Source organism: Gorilla gorilla, chromosome 1 (genome assembly GCF_029281585.2).
Source record: "Gorilla gorilla gorilla isolate KB3781 chromosome 1, NHGRI_mGorGor1-v2.1_pri, whole genome shotgun sequence".
Classification (NCBI taxonomy): domain Eukaryota; kingdom Metazoa; phylum Chordata; class Mammalia; order Primates; family Hominidae; genus Gorilla; species Gorilla gorilla.
Window position 1 is genome coordinate 204,560,658 of NC_073224.2, and position 25,876 is coordinate 204,586,533.

General features: G+C 36.9%; 1 protein-coding gene across 6 annotated transcripts in view; it reads right to left on the reverse strand.

The window, feature by feature from the left end:
* The window catches only part of ZMYM4 (zinc finger MYM-type containing 4), a 152,766-nt gene that overhangs the window by 12,859 nt on the left and 114,031 nt on the right, over positions 1-25,876 (reverse strand). For all 6 annotated transcript variants that reach the window (XM_019015121.4, XM_055391493.2, XM_063700442.1 and 3 more), the window contains 17 exons: positions 23,484-23,634; positions 22,892-23,007; positions 21,804-22,079; positions 21,478-21,628; positions 19,991-20,163; positions 18,973-19,123; positions 16,718-16,858; positions 16,387-16,424; positions 15,329-15,473; positions 12,404-12,522; positions 11,526-11,697; positions 10,605-10,658; positions 10,022-10,201; positions 9,489-9,583; positions 3,921-4,092; positions 3,647-3,742; positions 961-1,112 (listed from right to left, as the gene is read on the reverse strand). In XM_019015121.4, the coding sequence (XP_018870666.3) occupies positions 961-1,112; positions 3,647-3,742; positions 3,921-4,092; positions 9,489-9,583; positions 10,022-10,201; positions 10,605-10,658; positions 11,526-11,697; positions 12,404-12,522; positions 15,329-15,473; positions 16,387-16,424; positions 16,718-16,858; positions 18,973-19,123; positions 19,991-20,163; positions 21,478-21,628; positions 21,804-22,079; positions 22,892-23,007; positions 23,484-23,634 (2,382 nt within the window). The remainder of the gene's footprint in view (positions 1-960; positions 1,113-3,646; positions 3,743-3,920; positions 4,093-9,488; positions 9,584-10,021; positions 10,202-10,604; positions 10,659-11,525; positions 11,698-12,403; positions 12,523-15,328; positions 15,474-16,386; positions 16,425-16,717; positions 16,859-18,972; positions 19,124-19,990; positions 20,164-21,477; positions 21,629-21,803; positions 22,080-22,891; positions 23,008-23,483; positions 23,635-25,876) is intronic.

Genomic DNA, 25,876 nt, shown 5'->3' on the forward strand with positions numbered 1-25,876 from the left:
ATGCTATATTGATTCATGCTAAAACATGGATAAACCTTGAAAACATAATGCTAAGGGAAAGAAACCAGACACAAAAGGCCACATAGTGTGTGAATCCACTGATACAAAATATCCAGAATAGGCAAGTCCAGAGAGACAGAAAGCAGATTTATAGTTGCCAGGGATGGGTGGAGGGAGTAATGGGGAGTGACTACTAAATGGGTTTGAGGTTTCCCTTTGGAGTCATAAAGTTACAGAATAGACAGTGGTGATGACTGCACATTAAGAATGTACTTATTAGTCCTACTGAACTGCAAACTTTAAAATGGTAAATGTTATGTTATGCATATTTTCCCATAACAATCACACTATATATATAATTCTCCAAGTTACTTTTTTTTTGTTTTTCCTCAGACAGGTTCTCACTCTGCCACCTAGGCTGGAGCTCCAATGGCTTACTGCAGCCTTAAACTCCTGGGCTCAGGTGATCCTCCTGCCTCCGTCTCCTGAGTAGCTGGGAGTGGAGGCATACACCACCATACCTGGCTAATTTTTTATTTTTTGTAGAGATAGTGTCTCCCTATGTTGCCCAGGCTGGTCTTGCATCACTGGCCTCAAGTGATACTCCCATCTCAGCCTCCCAAAGTGCTAGGAATACAGGCGTGAGCCACCACACCTGGCCCTGCAGGTTACTTTTTAAAATATATGCCTCTAAGAATTTCCTAGGTCAATAAATACAGAAGCAAGCCATTCCTTTTTAAATATTTTACAGTATTCCACAGTATGGACATATTATAGTTGACTGATCCACAAAGCTTGATTAACACTTGAGTGGTTTCCAATTTGTTGCTGTTAAAAACAATGTTCCAATGAAAATACCAGTATATATCTGGGTGTGTACATGTGCATGTAATTTCTGTGGGGACATATTCTGGTCAATGGATTTGCTAGGCTGAAGAATCCATATGTTTAACTTGATACCTGTTGAATTCCAAGGCACAAGTATAAGATACTGTCTGGATCATATTTTTCACCATTTGGTCTCCGCACCTCTTGGATAAACTGGCATAAGCCCAAACTCAACTCAGCAAAAGTGCAGGACAGAATATCTTCCTTCAGCTTGATAGAGCGGACTGTGGAAAGGTAGAAAACATCTGAAACATTAACTTTTTAACAAACATAGTAGCATTGATTAACTGAATAAACATTGAACACTGCTGTGCTCCAGGCACTGCGGTGCAGACTAGTGGGTATATGGATTAAAGACAGATTCTGATCTCAAGTCTACTTCAGTTAGGGAAATAAAGACCAGTGCATATGGTGCAATACATGCTATGATAGAGGCTTTCTTTAAATGGCATTCTGTGAAAGCAAATGAGGGCTATCCAACAGGGAAGAGTCAGGTTAGATTCTGGGAAACGTGATACTGGAGCTAGACCTTAAAAGGTGAGTAAGAGTTAAACAGGTAGATAGGTAAAGAATTCCAATCTGAGGATACACAAAAAGGCTTCCCAAAGTAGAGTCCACAAAATACTAGTCTTATGTGAGAGCTGGAGAACACTGGGTTTCTAAGATTTGATATTCAGAAAACACAAGATACTATATTTGTCTCTGAAGAATTCACAGTGCTTAATGGTACATTAAAGGCTCTGAGCATATATGCAAAAAAAGCTATTCAACTTTTTCTTTTCTTTTCTTTTCTTTTTTTTGAGATGGAATTTCGCTTTTATTGCCCAGGCTGGAGTGCAATGGCACAATCTCGGCTCACTGCAACCTCCGCCAGGTTCAAGCGATTCTCCTATCTCAGCCTCCTGAGTAGCTGGGAGTCAGCCGTGCACCACCATGCCCAGCTAATTTTGTATTTTTAGTAGAGACGGAGTTTCTCCACGTTGGTCAGGCTGGTCTCGAACTCCCAACCTCTGGTGATCTGCCCGCCTCGGCCTCCCAAAGTGCTGGGATTACAAGTATAAGCCACTACACCCGACCAGCTGTTTAACTTTCTTCAGCTGATATTTATTTGAATACAGAACACCTCAAATAATGAATAACACCCTCTTGCCTTTGCAAATGCTAGAATACAGTATTCCCTTTGCTAGGTCACAGGTTGCAAAGGTTCAGGGGACTTGGGTGTATAGGACAAGGCAAGAAGGGCAGGTGGGGGCAGATCATGATCAGCCTCATTTCTCATATTAAGATTTTGCAGACAATGAGCTGAATTAATTTTGAGCAGGGGAGTTATCCAATTTGATTTGTAGAGGTCCTACTACAACATGTTGATCCACATTGTGGGGCCAAGATTAAAACACCCTTTCTAGTCATTGCTCTTCTGCACTGAGATAAGGTTACATACACATGGGCTCCTGTGAGTTGGTTTTAGTTAAAGCAAGCCGTATCTCATGAGAGCACAGACCATGTTTGACTTTTTCACCCTAGTACCTAGCTTCATAGCTGGTATATAAGAGATATTCAGTAAGTATTTTCTCAATGAAAGAGTGGTAGAAATGGGTTGCCATCCCTGTAACAGCTGCATTTAGGCTTAGTAGTCTAAAGCAGTATTACCTCTCCATTTGCACTGTTACCCTTCCCCGGCTTTTTTTTGTTTTATTTTTATTTTTTTAGAGACAGGGTCTCGCTCTGATGCTCAGGCTGGAGTGCAGTGGTGCAATCATAGCTCACTGCAGCCTCAAAACTCTTGGGCTTAGGAGATCCTCCTGATTCAGCCTTCTACAGTGCTGGGATTACAAGTATGAGCCACTGCACCCAGCAGGTTGCTCTTTTAACTTAAAACATGCTACTAGGCAGTTAATGGCCTAGTAAATCTCCACAACAGGAGTGTATTTACATAGCTTTGGAGCAGACAGATTACACTTGATCTATAGGAACTCAATGAGTTAGTCACTGCCCACAGCAGCAACTAAGTGCTCCAATAAGGACAGTTACATGTGCCCCAAAACCAACAGGGTAGACTGGAGTGAAGCCAAGAGCGCATACAATCACCTAGGTTTAAGACAGAAAGAAGATATAGTTGGAAAGTGGAATAAAATCAAGTTACATGGATATACTCATCCATTCTGCCCCATCTCATTCCATAAAGATTGTATAAGTATTTTACATAAAACACAAATTAAAAGCAAAAGATAAAGTGAAACAAAAATTTAGAATAGGGTGTCAAAAGTAGTGAAAAATGAAAACTAATGTGGGCCTTAAAATTATACACTGTTGTTTTATTTGAAATGTTCATGTAATACCAAATTTCCTGGCAGCTGAAGTGAAACCCACAAACATTGTCAGTTACATAGATCTCACTGTAAGGAAAAATTCCTACATTAGAAGCAAGGCTTTTCCAGGTATTTTTCTTAAAAAAAAAAAAAAAAATACTGGGTTCCACATGGATTACTATACAGACTCAGGGCTCAAGAAGACGTATTTTGAGGCACTTGCACAGTGTCAAAAATAAAACAAAATTCTGTATATTTGCATAATAAACTCAAGAGCAGAAGACATAACCTTATCCTTATAACAACCTCCTTAAAACAGGATAAGATTAATTTCTCTTTCTAACCTTAATACTCTAAATTTTAAATAATTTTAAATATTCAATTTACAAATTTAAATCCGCAATAATAATATAAATAATTCATACCAAATGGAGAGAAACAAATTTTACCTCTACAGCCTGCCTCTGAGGATTCTTGAGAGAGTGCATGGTCTTGAGTACTTCCTAAGGGGTCAGAACGTGGGCTAGATGAGGCCTGTTCAACCCCTGACAAGGAGAGAAACATAAAAGAAAAGTTTAAATAAAATAAAAGTGCGGAAAAAATTAAGTAAAGCCCAAACCAAAGTTTTATGGGGTTTTTGACCTAAAATATATCCCTTTTCAGTAGATTATCTGTATATTTCCCCCTACCTAAATCAAGATACAATTCATGCTGTGCACTTACCTCCACATTTTAGATCCCCCTGCTCTTCCTTGGCATTTTTCCACTGAACCCAGTTCTTCCAAGCATTTACCCCATACATGTATTTCAGTGTCATCCCAGACACTGAGCAGCCTTGAAAGGCTCCTTGAATAAGACTCCTGGGCTCCACAGCCACTATAGACTTCTTCCGTCCCTGTAAGAATTCCAAAAATTTACAGAACATAAAATTTAGTTTTGGATTTTTAAGAGTCAGGGTTCTCAAAGCTGGAAAGGGTATACATTTGTAGAATAAAGAATTTAGTTTTATATCCTAAAGATTCAGAGTTCTTAGAGCAAGAAAGGGCTTTAGAGATTATTTAATCCAATCCATATGAGGAAGGAAGAAAGAAAAAGTTTAAATGCAGAAGAGCACACTGTAATAATCACTAACATTTGGGTATTTACTATGTTCCAGATATAGACTCACCTGATGAGGTATGAATAACTATTATTACCACTCAGGTCTATTTAATGAAACATGTAAACAGATCATATTCTGTGCTATAAAACAAGCCTCAACAAATTATCTAACTACAATGAAATTAAAATAGAAACCAATGATGCATAGATGTCCAAAAAAATCCTCCAAAATCATAAATTAAACAGCTCTATGGGTCAAAGAAGAAAGGACACATGCAATCACAAAACATTTTGAACTTAAAGGAAAATGAAAATAAAATTTACCAAAATTTCTGTGATGGAACTAAAGCAGTACTTAAAGGGACATTTGTAGTATTAAAATGTTTCAATAAGAAAAATTTTAAAAAGTCTATAATCTATAACCTAAGCTTCTATATTAAGAAACTAGAAAAGGAAGGCCAAGTGCAATGGCCCATACCTGTAATGCCAGCACTCTGGGAGGCCTAAGTGGGCAGACTGAGCCCAGGAGTTCGAGATAAGCCTGGGCAACATGGCAAGACCCCGTCTCTACAAAAAATTAAAAAATTAGCCAGGCATGGTGGCATACATCTGTAGTCCCAGCTACTTGGGAGACTGAGGTTTAAGGATCACCTGAGCCCAGGAGGTTGAGGTTGCAGTGAGCCATGATTATGCCACTGCACTCCAGCCTGGGTGACTGAGTGGAGACCCTGTCTAAAAACAAACAAGCAAAAAACCAGAAAAGGAAATCCAAATTAAAACCCAGGCTGGGTGCAGTGGCTCACGCCTGTAATCCCAACACTTTGGGAGGCTGAGGCAGGTGGATCACTTGTGACTCTCACGCCAATAAATTAAACAACTTAGATGAAATGGACAAACTTCTTGAAAGATTAATTAAGCTTACTCTAGAAGAAACAGATAACCTAAATAGCCATAGAAACAGCATTTATAGCTTAAAACCCTCCCACAAAAACTCTATTCCCAGATGGATTAAATTCCATCATAGTTAAATTCTATCATAGTTAAAGAAATTATACAAATAGAAGAAAAAGAAATATTAACTGATTTTATAATGTCACCATTACCCTGATACCAAAACCAGTCACAAAGTACAGATAAATATGTCTTGAACAGGGACACTCAAAACCTTCATAGGGCCGGCCATGGCAGCTCACGCCTGTAATCCCAGCACTTTGGGAGGGCGAGGTGGGTGGATCACTTGAGGCCAGGAGTTCAAGACCAGCCTGGCCAACATGGTGACACCCCATCTCTACTAAAAATACAAAAATTAGCCAGGCATGGTGGTGGGTACCTGTAATCCCAGCTACTTGGGAGGCTGAGGCAGGAGAACTGCTTGAACCTGGGAGGTGGAGGTTACAGTGAGCCAAGATCGCGCCATTGCACTCGAGCCTGGGCAACAGAGTGAGACTCTGTCTCAAAACAGAACAACAACAAAAAACCTTCGCAGAATATTAGCAAACCAAATCCAGCAACACAAAAAAATAATAAATACAGAAAAAAGTAGGGTTTATCCCAGGAATGGAAGGTTAATCATTTGAAAAAATTAATGTATTTTACCATTTTAACAGACTTAAAAAAAGGAAAACCAGATAATCACCTCAAAAGATGCAAGAAATCCACCTGAGGAAGTTCAATACCCAATCATGATTTAAAAAACTTTCAGCAAATTAAAAGGAGAAGCGGAACTTCTTCAACCTGATAGAAACCACCTATGAGAAACCTACAGGTAACATCATACTTACTGTTGCAAGACTTTTTTTCACCGTAAGGTTAGGAATAAGGCAAAAAGGTCTGCTCTCACTACTAATATTCAACATTGTACTGAAGATACTAGCTAGTTCAATAAAACAAGAAAAAGAAGGAAAGAAAATGCATTCAGATTACAAAGGAAAAAGTAAAACTGTCTTTATTCACAGATAATATGATTGTCTAGGTAGAAAATCCTAAGGATTTTAGTTGAGCAAAATCACAGGACACAAAGTAAATACATGAAAATTACCTATATTTCTTTTTTTTATTTCTAAGATAAATATCATAGAAGAAAAAATTATCTATATTTCTATATACTAGTAAGGAACACGAAAAATGAAATTGTTTTTCTTTTTTTTTTTGAGACAGGGTCTCGCTCTGTCGCCCAGACTAGAGTGCAGTGGCATGATCAGGGCTTACTGCAGCCTCCACCCCACCTAGGCTCAAGCAATTCTCCCAGATCAGCCCTCCAAGTAGCTGGGACCACCAGCATGCGTCACCATGCCCAGCTAATTTTTAAAATTTTTAGTAGAGATGGGGTCTCACTACATTGCCCAGGCTGGTCTCAAACTCCTGGGCTCAAGCAATCCTTCTGCCTTAGCCTCCCAAAGTACTAGGATTATAGGTGTGAGTCATTGTGCTCAGTGAAAAATGAAATTTAAAAATAATACAATTTACAACAGCATCAAAATATCTTAAATACTTATGAAATAAACTTAACAGAATATAATGAGACTTGCAATGCAGACTATTCCATGTTTCCAAATTAGAAGACTCAACATTCCTAAAATGTCAGTTCTCTCTCTCTGGATTCAGGACAGCCCCAACTGAAATTCTAGCAGCCTTTTTTTTTTTTTTTTAAAGAAATTGACAAGTTGATTCCAAAATGTATACAGACATGCAAATGACAAGTTTAAGAAGAACAAAGCTGGAAGATTTACACTCTTAATTTCCAGGCTCACTGTAAAATCACAGTAATCAGGACAGTTGGTACTGGTATAAAAATAGACATATAAGTCAATAGAACAGAATAGAGAGTTTCAGAAACAGACCGATAGATACATATATGATTGACTTTTAACAGAGTTGCTAATGTAATTCAATGGGGAATGAATAGTCTTTTTCAAGGGCAGTGCTGGAACAACTGGATGTCCATATGCAAAAAATGAACCTTGACCCTTGCCTCAACTCATATATATAAATTACCTCAAAATAGATCACAAACATAAAAGTTAAAACTATAAAACTTCTAGAAGAAAATGTAAGAGAACGTCTTAGTTACTATGAGTTAGGCAAAAATTTTTAGATGAGGTATTAAAAAGCACAATCCATAAAATAACAAATTGATAAAAGGGACTTCCTCAAAATCAAAATCTGCTATTCATCATTAAGAAAATAAAAAGGAAGTAACAAAATAGGACCAAATGTTGATTTGATAAAGAAATTATGTCCACAGTAAAGAATACTTACAACTCAACAAGATGACAACCAACCCAGTAAAAAAATGAAAAAAATGTGCGAAAACTGTGAATAAACACTTTACCAAAGAAGACACATGAATGGCAAATACGTATATGAAAAGATGCTCAACATCATTAATCATTAGGGAAAAACAAATTAAAACCATAATGAGGTACCACTATACATTGACTAGAATGGCTAAAATTAAAAATCAACAATACCAAGTGTTAGCAAAGTCATGGAGCAGATGGAACTCTCTCATACATTGCTAGTGGGACTGCAAAATGGTACATCTCCTTTGGAAAACAGTCTGGCAGCTTTCTTACAAAGTTAAAAATACACATAAGCATAAAACCTAGCAATCTCATTCCTAGATCTTTTTCCTCAAGAGAAATGAAAACATATGTTCACACAAAGATTGATACTAAGATGTTCATAACATTTTGAGTAAGTTTTATTCAAAATAGCCCCAATCTGGAAACAACCCAAATTTTTATCACCTGTTAAACAGCTGAACAAATTGTAGTTTGTCCATGTAATGAACTACTACTCAGAAATAAAAAGGAATCAACTACTGGGACATGAAATAACATGGATGAATCTCAAAAACATTATGCCAAGTAAAAGAACTTAAACACAGAAGACTACATATTATAGGGTTCCATTCATGTGAAATTTCAGAAAAGGCAAAGCAGTGGCATTCTGCATCAATCTGTACAGTAGATCAGTGGTTGTCAGCAGCCAGAGGGGCTGACTGCAAAAGGTCATAGTGGAACTTCTTACTAAGTGGAATTGTTCATGATTGTGGTGGTAATTACATAACATATACATTAGTTGAAGGCCATCAAAATGTACATTCAGAACTTAAAAATGTTTTAATATAATTATACAACAGGGCTAATTTTAAAAATAAAGCTATTATTCTTTCAACTTTGTATAGGAAAGCCCTGTCAATGTGAAAAACAGCCATGTAAACTTCACTATTTTACTATACTACAAAAACAGGGAACTGGCTGGGCTCAGTGGCTCACGCCTGTAATCCCAGCACTTTGGGAGGCCGAGGCAGGTGGATCATGAGGTCAGGAGATCGAGACCATCCTGGCTAACATGGTGAAACCCTGTCTCTACTAAAAAATACCAAAAAAAATTAGCCGGGCGTGGTGGCGGGCACCTGTAGTCCCAGCTACTTGGGAGGGTGAGGCAGGAGAACGGCGTGAACCCAGGAAGTGGAGCTTGCAGTGAGCCGAGATCACACCACTGCACTCCAGCCTGGGCGACAAAGCGAAACTCCGTCTCAAAAAAAAAAAAAAAAAATAGTGAACTACTCAGTATTTTTTATTTTTATTTATTATTACTTTTTTTTTTTTTTTTTTTTTTGAGACAGTCTTGCTCTGTTACCCAGACTGGAGTGTAGTGGCCTGATCTCAGCTCACTGCAAGCTCCACCTCCTGGGTTCAGGCCATTCTCCTGCCTCAGCCTCCCGAGTAGCTGGGACTACAGGCACCCACCACCACACCTGGCTAATTTTGTTGTATTTTTAGTAGAGACGGGGTTTCACCATGTTAGCCAGGATGGTCTCGATCTCCTGACCTTGTGATCTGCCTGCCTCGGCCTCCCAAAGTACTCAGTATTATAACATGTAAAAAGAGCTAAATTTAGAGGCTGTTCAAAAAGATAAAAGCATAAAACATACTATAAAAAGTTTTTTAAAGTAAACAAAGCAATATAAAAGAAAACCCTTAACTATAGAAACAAAAAAAGTTCCTACTGAAAGAAATGTAAATAAAATATATGGTTCTTGAATTCAAAAAACAAAGGTTGCAAAATAACACGTGGAACTACCTGACTCTGGCTGTTACAGAGTTTTGAAAGCAGCAGGAACTAAATAATGCTTGTAGAATGAAGGAAAGAAAAGTCTAGAAAAGTTAAGCTGCAGCTTACTCTTCGTCTGGGTTGGGGGAAGCCATCTCTGTGTCGTCGTCTTGTTCGGGATCGTGCCTGGATTCCCTGTCCTTTATTAAGTGGGTCAAAGGATTCTATAATAATCAGCAGAAAGGACAACATGAGGTAAATAACTCACAAATTTAAATAAAGACTTAGACTAGGAAAGAAATATCAGGTAATCATCACTATATTCATTAGTTTGTTTGTGATAAAATAAGGATTCCACTTATAGACTTAAACCAAGGATATAGTACATAAATGAAAACTTCATTAACAATCAGGAAAACCTCTTATATAGCTACTACGGGAAAGGTTAAAAAAAATTTTAACCAAATTAACCACTTATAAGAACAATATGGTACGAATCAACACCTACAAAGCCAGGGTCTATTTGTGCTCTAGATTATGACCTCTAACACATTACACTGTTATTATCAATAACAATTGGCACTGCTTAATAGTGTCATTTCAGAGTTGTACCGATCTTTTAAAATAAAAAGCTTTCAGTGGACAGGTTACTGTACACAAACCTGATGGAAAATCTGCTTCCAGGTCCTGTTCAGTTTCCCCTTTTGAGAACTGCTTCAATTCTGAATCAGCCTCTTGCACAGCATTTGACTTTAAGGCATAGTGATTCAGCTCTTCCTCCCAGCTATGTGGAGTAGATACTGCCTCTGATTCAAGATCACCACTGTATGTACTTCCTTGGTCTGAAATATATACATAACAATTAAGCCCTCAAAATAAAATAGCCTCATCTTGACATGCTCGGAAAACTTCCTGAACCCCTAAATACCAAAGAGTGAGATACGGTTGATGGACAATTACCTAGGTACACTCAAGAATGAGGTAACTTGTTCATCAGTCTCAAAGAACTGGATTTATATTTTTGGTAGGCACTTGAAAGCATTATCTCAATTAATTTTTAAAACAAACATTTGAGTGGCTTTTATTATTCTCACTACAAATTAGTACACTTCATATACATCTGATACCCCTTACAAATAGTTAAAATTACAAATATGAAATCCAAGGGTACTAACATTTTATAGGTTTCTATCACTAACAGAGGGTAGTATTTCTAAAAATCAAAACATATTTTCAACTACAAACCTTTTTCAAATATCTTGGTGTCTAGAAAGAGTTCCTGTTCAGAAGTTTGGGACTCTAAAGAAAAAGAAAAGCACATAAATAATTTATGTTTAGACAACAAATTATATCTCAAATGAAATGACTGCACTATATACATCAATCATACTACGAAGTTCTAAGTAAATAGATTTCATATGCAGAAAGAATAATTCATTAACAAAATTAGACATTAGGGATAAATGCAGTTAAACAGATTACCACTGTTAATGGGGATTCTGGTTAGTATCATGTGCTTTCGAGTCAGATGTATCTGGATTCAAGTTCTGGTTCCGCCACTTCTGGACTGCATAACCAAGGCAAGTCTGACATCCTACTTTCCAGATCAGAAATTTGAGATACATAGTACCCCCTCCCCACCCCATAAGGCTGTCATGAAGATTGAATCAGGCAAGGCACACAACGCACTGAGCACAATGCCTAGCGTATGGCAAGCACACAAAACGTTAACTATTGTTTTTATCATGATTCCACACTAGTAGTATGAGATCTATCTATCAGTTATCTTGAGCCAAATGGCTTTCCATCCTAAGGTTCTATTTACCCTCTACCAGCATGCTGGTTATTATATAACAGGAATTCTTATGTGGGGACCATGGCTTTGATTACAGAGATGTAATTGGAAAATGATCATGAAATCTTGATTTCTAAGTTATTTTTCTGGAATCATAACTAAAAACTATTGAATACCAATACTTGGTTTTCCTTCATAAAAACAGTAAGAGCTTTCAGAAGCACTAAAAAGTGTAATCAACCCCACAGGCTTGGTATTCACAGACAATAAAGGTTTTAGAAACACCCTGTCTTATACTTAAAATTATTTGAGTCACCTGCAAATGTGTAAAACGTGTTTTTTCTTTCTTTACTTTTAAAGATTATACCAACCTCCCTGAGATAGAGTCTTCTCCTTCTCTTCATCTTCTGCAATCATTTCTGCCATCTCAAGGAGATCAGCTTCAAATGGATGTGTGGGAAGCTTTTCTTTAATGTCTTCAATACTCTCTGTGACTTTATCTTCACTATCCATTGAAGATGGAATAAGCATAGGGACAGGCATCTGAAAGACCAAGGATAGACTGAAGGCTTTCTTTGGCAACAGGTTTGTAGCCAAAAGTATGATTTGTGAGATGATTTAGGTATTAAAATAGTAAACAAATTTAAGGTATATTCATTGCTGATGATTAAAATAGTCTTGCTAGTTTGTTTTTATAAGACTAGAGCTATTTAAATAAAATTTCAATAAGTGCTTTGGACACTCAACCAATTATGTCTCTGAATCCTCTAAAAGAATAATTCTATAATACACTTGCATTTTGTTTTTGTTGTTTTTGCTTGTATTTCTCACAATTTTCTCATAACTGTTTCCTTTAAGGACTCAGTACCTGGGAAAAATAAATTTGTAATTAAAAAATACATTTTTCTTTAATCAGAAATGAGAATTATATAAATCACAGTACTCTTTTCACCCTTGCTAGAATCCAGGATTTCAACATACACCATTTCTGATCTTTTTCTATTTGAGTGGTCTTATTGTGCATGTAACTTTTTTAAAAAGCTACATCATAACCTTTTCTGAGAAGGAAGGGTACAAATAAAAGCAGTCATTTATATAATCCATGTTAAATAATAATGGGAATATGATAACAGCCAATCAGAAGCAGGTATATTTTACCAACAAATGAAAACTTTCTTCACAGAACTATACAATTTTAATTGAGGAAAATGCATGCTATATTAGCTTTAATCTCTAAATGATTACTCACTGGAACCGGAATTCCAAATGGGACTGGAGCATATTGAGTATAAAGATGAAGAGGTATGGGAACAAACACTGGTACGGGAACTGGCACCACAATAATCTGGGGCTGACTTGGAGTGTCTTCTAACAATAACAACAACAAAATCACAAAAAGCAAAGAGGGTTAGAAATGCTTTCATAAGATTTCAAAATAAAAAAGCTTATGGAGGTTTATAGTTCAAAATAAGAGTAACCTACGACACTACAGGACTTCTTACAAAGGAGAAATAACTAAAGTAGCCAAAAAAAAAAACTTGAGTATAGCACTGACAAAAAGTGGGTAACAAATATCAGTGATGTGAGGAGAAAATGAATGCAGGATATAATTTAGATGGATAAATCGAAAGGATTGAAACAGGGAAACTAGAAGACAAGCATGGAAAACCGCTTGCTAAAGAGGAGGCTGAATAGGGAGGGGCCATTTCCATCATGCTATAATGCACATTTCAAAATCATTTGTAGCTACTGAAGATTTTTTTAACACAAAGTAGTGATGAAAATGACATCAAAAAAGATTAATTTGGCAACAATTTCAGCACTGAATAAAAAATATATCAACTGTTAAAATAGGCAATTATAATATGTAGAGCTAAGATGATGGGAGACTACTCTAGGTTATGATTATCTACAAAAAAGAATAAATATATATAGCAGATGTTCTAAGTATTAAAAGGATGAAACAGAACTTGGAAAAAAACTTGGAGAAAGTAGCAAGATGGATGATTTATTCCATTATTTAACCAGACGGTCCCCAACTTAACGATGGTTCAATACAGGATTTTTCAACTTTATGATGGTGCAAAAACAAGTATATACCATACTTCTGTATAGCACTGAATGAATTATATGGTATTCAAAACTTTATTACAAAATAAACTTTGTGTTAGATGACTTTGCCCAACTGTAGGCTAATGTAAATGTTCTGGGCATGTTTAAAATAGCCTAGGCCCAGTTATGATGATGTTCTGGAGGTTGGGCATATTAAATGCATTTCTGACTCATGATTTTTTTAACATATGATGGGTACAACATTATAAGTCAAGGAGCATATAGAGTCCTTTCTATGTGTCAGAGAATATGCTAGATAAGTGTAAAATCATTAATCTAGGAGAAAGGTAATACTAGGGACAGAAAGAGAAGAGCTAACAATTTGACTAGAGTTAGAAGTGGGAAAATAATATGGCATAATTTTTTTTTTTTTAACAGATGGGGTCCCACCATGTTGCCCAGGCTGGTCTTGAACTCCTGGGCTCAAGTGATCCTCCCGCCTCAGCTGTCCAAAGTGCTGGGAGTATAGGCATGAGGCACCACACTTGGCCAATAAACTTTACATAATACAGCGGACATTAAAAAATTGTTACTTGATTTAGAAACATCTGATAACCAAACTACATAATACTAAATAAACTGCTATTGATTAAAAAAAAAAAAAAAAAAAGAACTAAATCATTTAGAGCCTTGCTATTTTGGTGTGGTCCATGGACCAGAAGCACTGACTTTACCTGGGAGCTTATAAGAAACGCAAAATCTCAGGCCTCACTGAATAAGAATCTACTTAGTAAAATTCCTGGATAATTCATGTGCATATTAATCTTTGAGAAGCAATGGATGACAGGATAGCCTTGCAGCTCTAGAAATCAAGAATTTCCTTCTAGTTTAAAAATTCTGGGACTTTAAAAAATTTTTTAGTAGAGATGGTCTCGCTATGTTGCCCGTGCTGGTCTTGAACTCTTGGGCTCAAGTGATCCTCCCACCTCAGCCTCCCAAACTGCTGGGATTACAGGTGTGAGCCACTGCAATCGGCCAAAATTCTAGGACTCTTGGATGGCAGCATGAGGAGCTACAAAGATCTATTCCTTAGTGAAACAAGCAAAGAAAGTGAAAACTATTTAAAAACAGCCATTTAAACTCTTGGGAAATTGTCCTAAAGGCATATACCAAATGAAGAAACATTTATTCAAGACAATCTGTTCAAATTTCAAGAACAGTGAAAGTCTGTGACATTTCAGCCATCACAGGCTTTATCCCCCCAGCTCAATTCAGCTCAGCTTGACAGAAACTCCACTATGGGTAGCTGTGGCCAATAAAAATGGGCTTCCCTCCACTCAGCTCCCAATCAAGTGTTACCGTATCTCATCACGAAAGGGAGGCCACAAGCATTTCTCATCCGCTCCAACTGAAAGCTGAAGAGGCTAAATTCCTGGTGAGTACGGGCAAGAGGTCAGGGGCTTCCCTTCACCTAGTTTCCATCCACTGGATGGAGGCTCTACCCTAGGAAAAGCAGGCCAAGAACACTGGGATCCTGATCACCCACACCCCAGCTCACTTGTAGGGCAGAAGTTCCATGCCAGGAGAGGCAAGCCAAGAAGGCCACAGACTACCACCCTGCCCAGCATCCACAGAGGTGGCTCAGAGATTCTGCCTAGGGGGAGAGGCAGTTCATTAAAAAAAAAAAAAAAAAAAGAAAAGAAAGCTCTGAAGCTCTCCTCAAAGGAACTGACTTCATTTGAAACAGTGTGGAGTAGCCAAGAGACTGTGGAGTAGTTCAAACCTAAGGTCACACTGGAAAACAATAGCACCTCCTAGAAGCCTGTCCATGTAATTCCAAACCTTATGCTTATTCTATAATATTACATTGTCATTAATAAGAGAATTAAATGACTTGCTCACAGTATGGTATCACTGATTAACTTCCTTCTCTTTGACCCAACTTGTTAAGCCTCAGATGCGGAAAATACCTAACTCACGGGGATGCTGTGAGAACTAAATTGGGCAATGTATACAAACAACCAAACACATCACCTAGGAAATAGTAGGTACTCAATGTAAGTAGATCCTACATTTCTTTCCCTTAAAAAATTAATAAAGAAAGAAAGACCAAGGAACATACCTGTCTGGCACTCTTTGTTTTGGGTATGTGGTTTGCAAGAGGTGGCTTTAGTCTGTGTGATGGGTTTGCATAATAAAGCTTTGTTCTTCAAAAGCCTTGGAGGTTGGGAAGGTGGCAGTTTCAGGGCATCTGTTTGAGTACTTGCCTAGTAAAAAAACAAATTAGAAACCAAAAACATTTTTTAAAATCTCATCGTAATTGTAAGAAATATTATAATATTAAAAGAAATGTCATATTGGAATTACATGGAGGACATAGCAAGTAAATATTCAACCAAATGTATAAGAAATACAATACTCCTAAAATATTAATAGTAATCAAGGAATGTTTTAATAACTATATATTACTCTGCATGTCTCTAATCACAATTTCTATTTACCAAGAAAAATGCTATTTCTATTGTAACACACTGCTGATCAATAACAATGCTGGCTAAGTTTAAAATGAGAATTCTTACTTCCTGATTAAGACACAGAGGACTTGAAAGATTCAAGATAACTAGGAATAACAGAATCACTTATGATCATTTAAGTAACTTGAATAAAGATGTGAAAGTTATCCCAGAAACCTGGAGAAACACCTTAGAAATGCCACTGTTCCAGTCAGAAGTTTTTCTCATTATTTATTGTCTTCTTTTAAGAGACAAAGCAGAAAATATTAATGGGTTAAAAAAAGAATTTTTTTTTTTACAGTATAATCTGTAATGGGTCAGAGGGAGGATAAGCTACATTTTATAAATATTTTATTTATAATCTGAGTACATCACAAAACATCCAAAAGTCTTTCAGGCCTAAATCCTGTACAATTTACTTCAATTTTGTGTAATTAAAGAAAAACTTTCAGTAACTACATAGCCAGCATTCAAAGATATTAAAGTACATAAAAGACCTATTTAAATAGCCAGAAAATCCTATTCCTGAACAAAGATTAAATGAGCTAATGAAATCTATTTCATATAATAAATAAAGAAGCAGGGCAAATTAGCTCACACATATTTATACTGTACGAAAATGAAAAATAAATACAGTGACAATACCAATAAAAGTAATAAAACTTACATCACCGATGATTTTCGCTGTTACTGTTGGAACTGCACCTTGATATAAATTAAAACATAAATTTAGGATCTTTACAATTATTTTAACATTAGCATTAAAAGCTGATTATCAGTACATAAACACAAACCCTCATAATAAGAACATGTGTTTTTTTAATTCAACGGAAGAAACTAGCAATTCTAAAGTATGAGATATGAAACTTGTGCAGCGAGCCACTATTCCTAATATGAATATGTCAAATGTATGAAAATAATCCCTGATGAAAGGAAGTTAGAGGACCACTGCATTCAACCTAAATAGGCTAGATAAATGCTTTCCAATCAAGCCATACCTTGTAAGACACTGTTAGAATTCACTGTAGGCTGAGCAGCAGGGGCACTTGCCAATGATACTACATTAGCTATAACTGGAGTCGAATCTTTTCTCAGAGATGGGGGTCCTGCTGAAGCAGCTTGAACCATGGAAATATTTGCTGATTAAAATAAACAAAAATAAGGAAACCTCACGTGATTTATATGTACTTACACAGAAACCATTTCAAGGAAGTTAAACAACGTTTTCAGGTTTGAGTAATTTCTGTTGGAGCAAAAAGTCACTTTAGGATTAACTGGGTTTTGGTTTTCTTCTTTTTTTTTTTTTTTTTTTTTTTGAGACAGAGTCTCACTCTGCTGCCCAGGCTGGAGTGCAGTGGCACGATCTCAGCTCACAGCGACCTCCACCTCCCAGGTTCAAGCGATCCCCCTGCCTCAGCCTCCCAAGTAGCTGGGACTACAGGTGTGCAGCACCACACCCAGCTAATTTTTTGTATTTTAGTAAAGACGGGGTTTCACCATGTTGGCCAGGATGGTCTCAAACTCCTGACCTCGTGATCCGCCTGCCTCAGCCTCCCAAAGTGCTGGGATTACAGGCATGAGCCACCGTACCCTGGTTTTCTACTTTTTAATTAGTAAAACTTGAAAGTTTTCTATTTACTTTCTTTACATAAAAAGGCAACAAATAGTCTAACTTAAAAACCAACAATGCAAATCCTCAAACACACAATACCAATGAAGATCACAGGTTAGATTTAATGGACAATTCAGCCTAATGTTTTTCTTAAATCTTGCCTTTATATAGAAATAATTTTTTTTTTAAGTTTTGGAGTAGGCTCTTGTAGATTTTGCTTTTATTTGTAAGGAGACTATACTTAAATTCTTCTAGCTTTCAGGATGATACTAGTGTTGTTTGTTTTTAAATAATAAATTTTCTGAGATAAAGTGGCCTAACTATGCACATAGTATGTAGTCCTGATAAGATAAGTAAGTCCTGATAAGGTAAGTAAGCAACAAAGAGGAAGGGGCACCAGGTGGGGGAGAATAATGAGTAATTACTCTGAGAGATGACCTCCTACAGGTAGCCCCAGGAGCACGGCTACATTCTGCAAGCAGCCCCCTCCAGCAGGACCACGTAAAACTTCCCTCAAGCCGCTGCCTCTTTGCAGACTTCCCCTTCTCTGCTGTGCTGCTCACTGCAACCTTGCAACATATTTTCACACTTTCTCCAATAAATCTGCCTTTACCTATGACTGTCTTGGTAAATTCCTTTACAGCCCGTGACACTGGCCCCAACTAGTCACGCCCACGACATATAGTTTTATTTTATTTTAATTTTTTAGAGGCAGGGTCTCACTATATCATCCAGCTGGGATTGCTGTGCTGTGGTCACCGCTCACTCCACCCCTGAACTCCCGGCCTCAAGCCGTCCTCCCACCTCAGCATTCCAAAGGCGGTGGGATTACAGGCATGAACCATCACATCTGGCCTGCACATGGTATATTTAAAAGGCCATGTGATTTCGACTTTATGTCTTTTGTTATAAGTAGTCTCAAAGGATTTTTTAAGGAAGCCAATTATACTCAATTACAAACCATTAACTGTTATCCTTTCCCATAAATTTAAGTTCTTACAGAGTTTATTTGATTCAATATTCTCAAAGAAATCTATTTAATCAAAAACTCATTTTTACTCAGCTTTAATCTAAGGTGTCAGGCCTCTGAGCCCAAGCTAAGCCATCACATCCCCTCTGACCTGCACGTACACATCCAGATGGCCGGTTCCTGCCTTAACTGATGACATTCCAACACAAAAGAAGTGAAAATGGCCTGTTCCTGCCTTAACTGAGGACATTACCTTGTGAAATTCCTTTTCCTGGCTCATCCTGGCTCAAAAAGCTCCCCCACTGAGCACTTTGTGACCCCCACTCCTGCTCGCCAGAGAACAACCCCCCTTTTTCCTTTACCTACCCAAATCTTATAAAACGGCCCCACCCCATCTCCCTTCACTGACTCTTTTCAGACTCAGCCCGCCTGCACCCAGGTGAAATAAACAGCCTTGTTGCTCACACAAAGCCTGTTTGGTGGTCTCTTCACACGGACGACAGTGAAATAAGGTGTTCAACAAAAAAACTAAATGTTAATGATACAGAATACAAGGAAACTGAGGTTTCATGAAATTAATGACAACTGTTTACACAGTTCCTGATCTGTAAAAGAACAGTAGTTCCTAGTATTGACCAAAGACTCCATTCAGTACCTAAGGTTAATTTTACCTGCATTATTTTGTGAAGGCGGGTCACATACACTTTGCTGATTACAGAACATCAAGATACAAAGCAGGTTACAGAAATGTTTCATTTCCCCTCGCCATTTCAAGGACTCACTGAGTTTACCCTGTCGCTTACAAGCATCACATTTGGCCATCTAAAAAGAAGAAGGTAGTCAAGGAGTAAGAAACAAATTATCTGCGGTCTGACAAAATAAAAATAAGACACACATAACAAGTGACGAAATTAACTTAGAATTTAGATCACAAAATTAAAGTTTGTCTTTATCGATGATTATACACACACACACACACACACACACACACACACACATATTTTTTTTTTTTTTTTGAGACAGAGCCTTGCTCTATCGCCCAGGCTGGAGTGCAGTGGCGCGATCTCAGCTCACTGCAAGCTCCACCTCCTGGGTTCATGCAATTCTCCTGCCTCAGCCTCCGGAGTAGCTGGGACTACAGGCGCCCGCCACCACACCCAGCTAATTTTTTTGTATTTTTAGTAGAGACGGGGTTTCACCATGTTAGCCAGGATGGTCTCGATCTCCTGATCTCATGATCCACCCGCCTCGGCCTCCCAAAGTGCTGGGATTACAGGCGTTGAGCCACCGCGCCCAGCTGATTTTATACTAATTTTTTTTTAAAAACACATGTAACATACAGACTTCACTCTATAGCAATTAAAAAACAAAGTGAAATAAAAATAAGGTCTATCTTCCTCAGACTTCAGAAGACAAATTCACTTTATTTAAATAATAAGTGAATAAAATTATAAGTTTAAATATTTTAATGTCTTAAGACTGATATGTCTCCTACAGGAAATTAAAAACAAAAGAAAACTTCAATAACATTAAAGTCTTTCTAAATCTTATATTAATTGCTAGAAGGCATAAAACATTTAATACTTAAAAGTTTTAAATAATTAAATTGTCCTTTATGTGACATGAAATTTTAAAAGGGAATAATTTATGCCCTAGAATGAAAAACCCAGGAATGTGAATTCTATTTACCTGATAGAACAAAACTGTATATTTGGACATGCATTCTTCACAACAGAACTCTTCCACTTTCCCTCCTAAATTATTCTGTACCAATTTGGGAGATGTCTGTAAACAATAACTGCACATTTTACAGTGATTTCCCCAGCGTTTTGCCAAGTCATGTTTATAAAGCAATTTGCAACCTAAAAATCAGGAAAGATAAAATTAACATTAGGTAGAAGTATTAGTTTTCTGCAACTTTAAATGGCCTAGGACAGGCCCGGTGCAGTGGCTCACACCTGTAATCCCAACACTTTGGGAGGCTGGCGGGAGGAGTGCTTGAGCCCAGGAGTTTGAGACCAGCCTGGGCAACATGGCAAGACCCCATGTCAAATAAAAACAAAAACAAAAAAAAGAAAAATAAGTGGTCTAGGACAAAGTTTTCACACTTGGGTCCTGACCAGTTCACAGAGTATCTTGATTTTTTAGAGTATCTATACTAGTTTTTGTTTTGCTTTGTTTTGGTTTTTGTTTTTGTTTTAAATGATATAAGACAGGATAGGACAGAAGAAAAAATATTAAACTGCATCGACTTTATTTCATGAAACTTTTGGGGCTGGGCGTAGTGGCTCACACCTGTAATCCCAGCACTCTGGGAGGCCAAAGTGGGTGGATCACCTGAGGTCAGGAGTTGGAGACCAGCCTGGCCAACATGGTGAAGCCCTGTCTCTACTAAAAATACAAAAATTAGCCAGGTGTGGTGGCGGGTGCCTGTAGTCCCAGCTACTCGGGAGGTTGAGGCAGGAGAATCGCTTGAACCTAGAAGGCAGAGGTTGCAGTGAGCCAAGATCGCTCCATGGCATTCCAGCCTGGGTGACAGAGCAAGACTCTGTCTCAAAAAACAAAAACAAAAACAAAAAAACTTTTATTTAGGTATGTGAAAATATACTGGGTCACAGTGTAAATGTATTTCTTCTTCTGTGTTATCAAAAGGTTTGAAAGCCCTTGCTCTAGAAGGCTAATTAATACAGCTTTAGAGTAAAATAAAACATTATAAACATATAGAATAGTTATCTAAGGAAAACAATCTTCCACATATTAATTTGCATATTCAAGCCATTTATATTCAGAAATATAATGGCTGTTTAAGACAATAAAAGTATAAACTTAGAATGTTACCATAATTTAAGGCATCCCATTTAGAAATAAGTACACGAACTAGAAGCTCTTTGAGGTCCCGATCAACCTAATAATGGGGAACCTAAGGATGTTAAATGTTTTTCACATCATCTTCTTCTGCACTATACTTTGCAAATCTTTCACTTCATTTTAACAGCTACATAATATAAGAAAACTAGATCAAAAAAGAATGAACTAAGTGTAAATGAATCGAAAAGGCATTTACGTTATACATAAACAATAGAACAGATTAACTTAGACAGTGAAAGCTTAAATCATCATCAACTGCTTTAAAACAACCAACATGCTCAGTAGGTAAGATAATCTTCTGTCTTTACCTTCACTACAGAATGACTTGTCAGCACCTGAGAACCGAACAGTCTCCTTTACAATTTTCTCAATTTTACAATATTCACACATTGCCATTACATTATTTATTTTCTTATATTCATCAGAACAATTCTTGCCACAGAACTGAAACATTTTGCCCTGCGAAGAAATAATCATTAAGTACTAATTAAACATTTGGTTTGTCTTATGGAACTCCTTATCTCCCTTACTTTCAAAACAAATGGTATGATTTTGAGAGATGCAAAGTTAAAAATAATTTTACAAATAGACCCACGTATACTCAAAATCTTATCATGAACATGCTATACTTTACCTTATAGTCAAGAAGTTCTGGTTTTGTGGCAAAAAGACGGTTACAGTGTTGACATTTGAGTTTCACAACACTTCGTGCAAACCCAACATGCTGGGACTGGGCAGCGAGACGCTGGAGACCAGCTGCAGCAGAGCTACTGATGGAGGTGGGAGAAACAGCAGATGTGCTACCTCCTCCGGCTGACACTGTGGAACCTGTGGGGATGCTTACAATTACTTGGCCCTGAGACAAGGGCACTACTGAAGAATTCATTCCAGTTGGTTTGTTGAATAAATTCTGGAAAAACAAAACAAGAAAAAGTATCAATTTAATCTTTGTTAAAACAAAGAAGTATTGTGTGCCTACATATGCCAAGCACAGTTCTAGGCATGTAAGGTACATCTGTTAACAGGCAATGTTCCTGCCTCTGAGCAGCTTATAACGGAATGGGGGGAGTCTCATTTATGATGAAAAAATAAAATAACTTAACTAATAATCTTCCTCAAAAATAATATCCTCCCAATAGATAATATGGGTGATAAAAGTACCATTCAATTTTATAGAAGGCAGTTAAATTAAATTCCAAATACAGAATGAACTACAAATCCAAGTTTAATAGGAATGATATAGAAACTTACACAACCCAGGCCCTAGCAAACACCTAATAAATGTGCACTACTATAGTAGGTGATAGGTTTGAATTTGTGTTCCTGCCCAAATCTCACGGCCAGTCGTAATCCCCAATGTTGGGGGAGAAGCCTGGCAGGAAGTGACTGGATCATGGGGGTGGATTTCTCCCCTGCTGTTCTGGTGATAGTGAGTTCTCACTATCTGGTTGTTTAAAAGTGTAGCACCTCCCGCTTCTCTCTCTTCCTCTTGAGCCCATCATGTAAGACGTGCCGGCTTCCCCTTCGCCTTCCGCCATAATTGAAAGTTTCCTGAGGTCTCTCCAGCCATGCTACCTGTACAGCCTGTGGAATTGTGAGCCAATTAAACCTCTTTCTTTATAAATTACCCAGTCTAGGGTATTTCTTTAGAGGAGTGCAAGAACAGACTCATACAGTAGGTGACTCACTGACTGAAGAAGAGGAAGGTTCCTGAAGCCATACCTGGAAAGCTACCACACAGCTGTAGCTGCAGAAGTTGCGTATACTTCCATCTGACATGGCTAGGTGATACTGAGGAATTGCTGAGGTTTTACAACTGTTACACTGAACTTGCACACCTTAGCAAATCAAAATAAAAACCAATGAGTAATATGTACAAATGTACACAAAAGTATGAGAAATTAAATAATATTATACAATATAAGAAAATTCAAGAGCCAGGGTAAGTTGTAGGAACTGAAACTAAATCATGTCACATATAGACAAAAACTAACATAATACTGAAAATGTTTCTTTCCAATTTAAATTGGTCAAAGTCTACCCTGAAACTACCAGATAAATGAAACTTCAAAGAAATTAGGTAGGGAAAAAGAAAATAAAGAAGCCATATGAAATTCTTCTGGTAAGGGGGAAATGCATAAATAGGTATGCAAGTAAATAAATAAGCAATCAAGGTAACAGGTGATATTTTACAACAAATATCTGAAATATGTTAAATGTGCCTTAAAAATCAACCAAAAAAAACCGTTAAAAACAAAGCAATAACCATTATTTTTCAACCATTACATTTCATAGTTTATGAAACCAATATTACCTGCAGAAGTAACCATTTTAACTCTGTAAGCAGATAAGCAATTAACAGAACAGAAAAGCTCTGTCTTCCCCAAGCTATTGGTATTTTCAATCATTTCTGCTGAGGATCTCAATGATTTGCAAAGCGCACACGGTGTAATTTTGGCTGATTTCTATTAAGAGAATAAAACAACATTCATTTTTAACAAATTCCTAGTAAAAGCATAATTCTTCGAAATGTTTATACTCAACACTTTTGAAATATTTGAAATCAGTGATTTTCAAACTTTTATTATTGTAATCCTCAATAGGAAGTTTCATGGTACACATGTACTTCTGAGATTTTGCATTTGTGTATGATGCATGTATGTAATAAAACTAAAAAGTTTTATAGAGGAATAAATATCATGATAACATGTAATGCACTTTGATATTTTCCAATCTATTCTATTTCATTGAAAAAGTAATGCGGCCAGGCATAGTGGCTCACCCCTGTAATCCCAGCACATCGGGAGGCCGAGGTGGGTGGATCACCTGAGGTCAGGAGTTCAAGACCAGCAAGGTCAACATGGTGAAACCCTGCCTCTACAAAAATACAAAAAAAATTAGCCAGGCATAGTGGCAGGCGCCTGTAGTCCCAGCTATTCGGGAGGCTGAGGCAGGAGAATGGCGTGAACCAGGAGGCAGAGCTTGCAGCGAGCTGAGATCGTGCCACTGCACTCCAGCCTGGCGACAGAATGAGAAGATTCCACCTCAAAAAAAAAAGAAAAAGAAAAAGAAAAAAATAATAATGCTGTTTATAACCTAGTAATTAATTTCAGGGTCTATTAATAGGTCATAACCACAGTTTTAAAAACATTAAATAACAGCAAGTTCATGCTTTTATACTATATCATCCTATAAATTGAAATAACCCCCTCCAAAGGTGCTTATAAATATGAATTTAAGGAAATTAGTAAACTTATTAGGCAATTTATTGGCAAATATTCTACCACTAATAATAAAAAAAATACTCCATAAGCATAAAGTAAGAGCAAACCTGGGATATCATCACAGGTGTCCAAATACAAACAACCAGAGTCCGTTATCTTAAGTCTTCACCCAATTAGGGATTCAGCAGCAAATAATGCTAAGTATTATTAACATGTCACACATTCAGGATAATTTATAAAGTATGTCCAGCACCAATTAGGAGATTTTAAGAGCAATCTTCCTTCTTAAAGAATCAATTTGTAAAAACTTGATATTAAAATAAATACACAGTAAAGTGAATATATGCCTGAATTCTGGAATGTCTTCTAAATCTCTAACCCCATTTCCCTCTCCTCCCTAATGAGGACTGTAAAAGCAAACCTCATTTGTAAGACCCAGATCAAGAGTTACACCTCTGTGAAGCTTCTGCTGATAGTCTCATCTTTCCCTATCAAGTAGAGCTCACTATGCTACCTCTGTGGCCCACTGTACCCATAATACTTCCATCATAGCATCTCTATTTACTCATTTATACGTCTTATCTTTCTCAGGAGACAGGCAGCCCCTCAAAACAGAAATTATATCTAATGTTTGTTGAATGAATTATATATAAGGAAGAAAGGAAGGTAGCAGAAATGACCATCTACAATGCCTCAGTTACATACTAGGCATTCTTTCATTCTTACTTTCTATAATCCTAAAAACATCCCAGTGACATAGGTGGTATCATAGTTATTTACAGACAGAAAAACTGGGACTCAGGGAGCTTAACTGCTTTCCCCAAGGTAAAACTGTATTTGAACATAAGGTCTAGAATTAAATCTACATCTGCCTTACTTCTAAATTCCAGTTCTTTCTCTACCACAGCAGATATAATACATGAAAAATTTAATAGGTTTTGACTAAATTAAAAGTAAAGAATAAATTTAAAATTAAGATGTTTCATCCTATTTCTCCCTCTCTTGTGGACTATCACTCATCTTTCAATGGACTGAATCCAGGTAACTTTTAGTACCTGATACAGTATCAGGAAAAGAACAGTCTTTTGGAAAATGACAAAACAATGAAGATGTGGGGATTTTTTTTTCCTTTGAGAACAAAAATAAGGAATGAATAGTAAAACTTAGCCATTATAGTGTGTTTTCACATTAACAGGAAATAAATTGAAACATGCTTAAATTCCAAAATTACTACAAAGTTTTAAGAACAATTAACAAGAAAGTTCCTAATCAACACTATTAAATTCACCAATTTTGGTAAACTGTACAAAAACTTACTATTCTAAGGAAAAGAATGATTAGCAAATGCACTTACATAAAAGACATTATAAAATTAAAAATATTAAAAGTACTTACCCCATAAATATATACACCTACTATGGACCCACAAAAATTAAAAATTAGAAATATATATATATATATATATATATATATATATATAGCA